Here is a 2,290-nt window from a genome sequence, read left to right as displayed (position 1 = left end):
AAGCAGATGTATACACTCTTTTGTTAAATATTATAAACACAATATCTATCATTTGCCTCATGTACCTGGTTGCCATCACAGGCAACAGCACCATTCTCTTTATCATTAAGACAGAGCCCTCACTTCATGAGCCCATGTATTATTTCCTTGCCCAGTTGGTCATCTCTGACCTGGGCCTGTCCATCTCCTCCCTTCCTACCATGCTGAGAATCATCTTGTTAAATTCCATGGGAATTTCACCCAATACCTGCTTTGCTCAAGAATTCTTCATCCATTGGATTCACTGTCATGGACTCCTCAGAGCTGCTAGTTATGTCTTTGGATCGCTTTCTTGCCATTCATAATCCCCTGAGATACAGTTCTTTCCTCACTAGCAGCAGAGTTGCTAAAATGGGATTGATTTTAGCCATCAGGAGCATTCTCTTAGTGCTTCCATTTGCTTTCACTCTAAGGAGATTAAAATACTGTCAGAAGAATCTCCTTTCTCACTCACACTGTCTACATCAGGATACCATGAAGCTGGCTTGCTCTGACAACAAGACCAATGTTATCTATTGCTTCTTTGTTGCTCTCTGTACTATGCTGGACTTGGCATTAATTTTTCTGTCATATATGCTGATCTTGAAGACAGTACTCAGCATTGCATCTCTGGCAGAGAGGCTCAGGGCCCTCAAGACCTGGGTCTCCCAATCTGTGCTATGCTCATTTTCTATGTACCCATCATCACCCTGGCTGCCATGCACCACTTTGCCAAGCACAAAAGCCCTCTAGTTGTAATCCCTGTTGCAGATATATTCTTGTTGTTGCTACCCCTAATGAGCCCCATTGTGTATTGTGTAAAAACTCAACAAATCTGGGAAAAGGTCTTGGGAAAGTTGTTTAACATATGTAAGAGATAAAAATTTGAATATGGAAGTAATAAATTATCAACTGGTAAGTGTGAATTGGCACCTATTTCAGTGCCACAGTGGTCACTATCTAGTGGAGGACTGTGGGAGAGCAAAAAGAATTTACAATAAAGTCAAGAATACATTATTGAACAAGAAAGATGAAATAATCAGGTGATAGATGATGATTCACAGAGGATTAATTCATATTTTGAGTAGTTGAAACAAAACACTATATAATGGAGTAGTTGGGCTTGAGTCATCCCTTAAATAATGGATAAAATTGGACAGATTGAGATCATTACTCAAGCAGCATTTATTAAATTTACATATTTACAATGTACACTCACTATACTATCAAGGAGAAATGAACTAGCACATAGTAGCCATAAAGGATGTTAGTCTGGCTGGAATAAAGAGTATGATTGGGCAAATAGTGAGGGATAATTTTGAATAGTGTGAGTGAATCAGATTTTGGAGTACCTATAAAAGCCTTGAAAAGTCTAAATGCAGGAGGTACTGGGGAGACAATTTAATCTCTACAGCAAACAGCTAACATGATAAATCAAATGGTATGAATGGCATGTCTGAAAGCATGAGCAAGATGGATTGATATTGAGAGAGATGAAGAGGGCATTGACAGGAGGCTGCAGCAACAATCCCACTATGAAGTGATTCTGGGAAGGGGCAGAGACAGAATAAAATCATTTAGGTTGCTTTTTGTTGTTGTTTTTGTTGTTGCTATACAACAAACATAGTTTATAAGAAATTCACAAATTCCACTAAACAACGAGTGTACATACATATGTGACTGAATATTCGGAGACAGACAAGCTGAAAGAGGAGGCTGGCATACTGTTTATCTGCCAAGACTAGAAAGGTATTTGTAAGACAACAATACTTAGTTGTAGACATGGAAGTAAATATATATTTTGGGGCATCTGGGTGGCTCGGTCGTTAAGCGTCTGCCTTCGGCTCGGGTCATGATCCCAGGGTCCTGGGATCGAGCCCCACATTGGGCTCCCTGCTCAGCAGGAAGCCTGCTTCTCCCTCTCCCACTCCCCCTGCTTGTGTTCCCTCTCTCGCTGTGTCTCTCTCTGTCAAATAAATAAATAAAATCTTTAAAAATAAATAAATAAACATGTATTTTAAACAAGTTTCAATCATCAAACTGTGAAGATCCTCCTTATTAAGCTACCTCAAAATTTTTTTTTCATTCATTGATTCCCTCTGCAGCTGTTTTAGTCCAGATTTAAAATTACCCCTGGATTATCCCATCATCCTGTATGTTGAGATGAACTGTTTGAATGATCTTTTAAAAATGTAACTGTCGCCACACTTAAAATCCTTCAATAGATGTCCAATAAGTTACAAGATAATGGTAAGGCTCCATATTTGCACAA

General features: G+C 39.1%; 1 protein-coding gene across 1 annotated transcript; it reads left to right on the top strand.

Annotated features, from left to right (window-relative positions):
- Positions 1-47: 47 nt before the first annotated feature.
- On the top strand, positions 48-899 carry LOC102745951 (olfactory receptor 51A7; the record flags this gene model as incomplete). Its single annotated transcript, XM_081811650.1, is given in 3 exon segments — positions 48-275; positions 277-685; positions 688-899. Coding segments are annotated over 3 exon segments (849 nt in total), but the record flags the coding sequence as incomplete, so codon positions are not given.
- Positions 900-2,290: the final 1,391 nt, after the last annotated feature.

The sequence above is a fragment of the Leptonychotes weddellii genome, unplaced genomic scaffold, assembly GCF_054177405.1.
Source record: "Leptonychotes weddellii isolate Sample4059 unplaced genomic scaffold, ASM5417740v2 HiC_scaffold_9136, whole genome shotgun sequence".
NCBI classification, from domain to species: domain Eukaryota; kingdom Metazoa; phylum Chordata; class Mammalia; order Carnivora; family Phocidae; genus Leptonychotes; species Leptonychotes weddellii.
The sequence above is the reverse complement of the archived record's forward strand: the minus strand, read 5'-3'. Positions and strand labels throughout refer to the sequence as shown.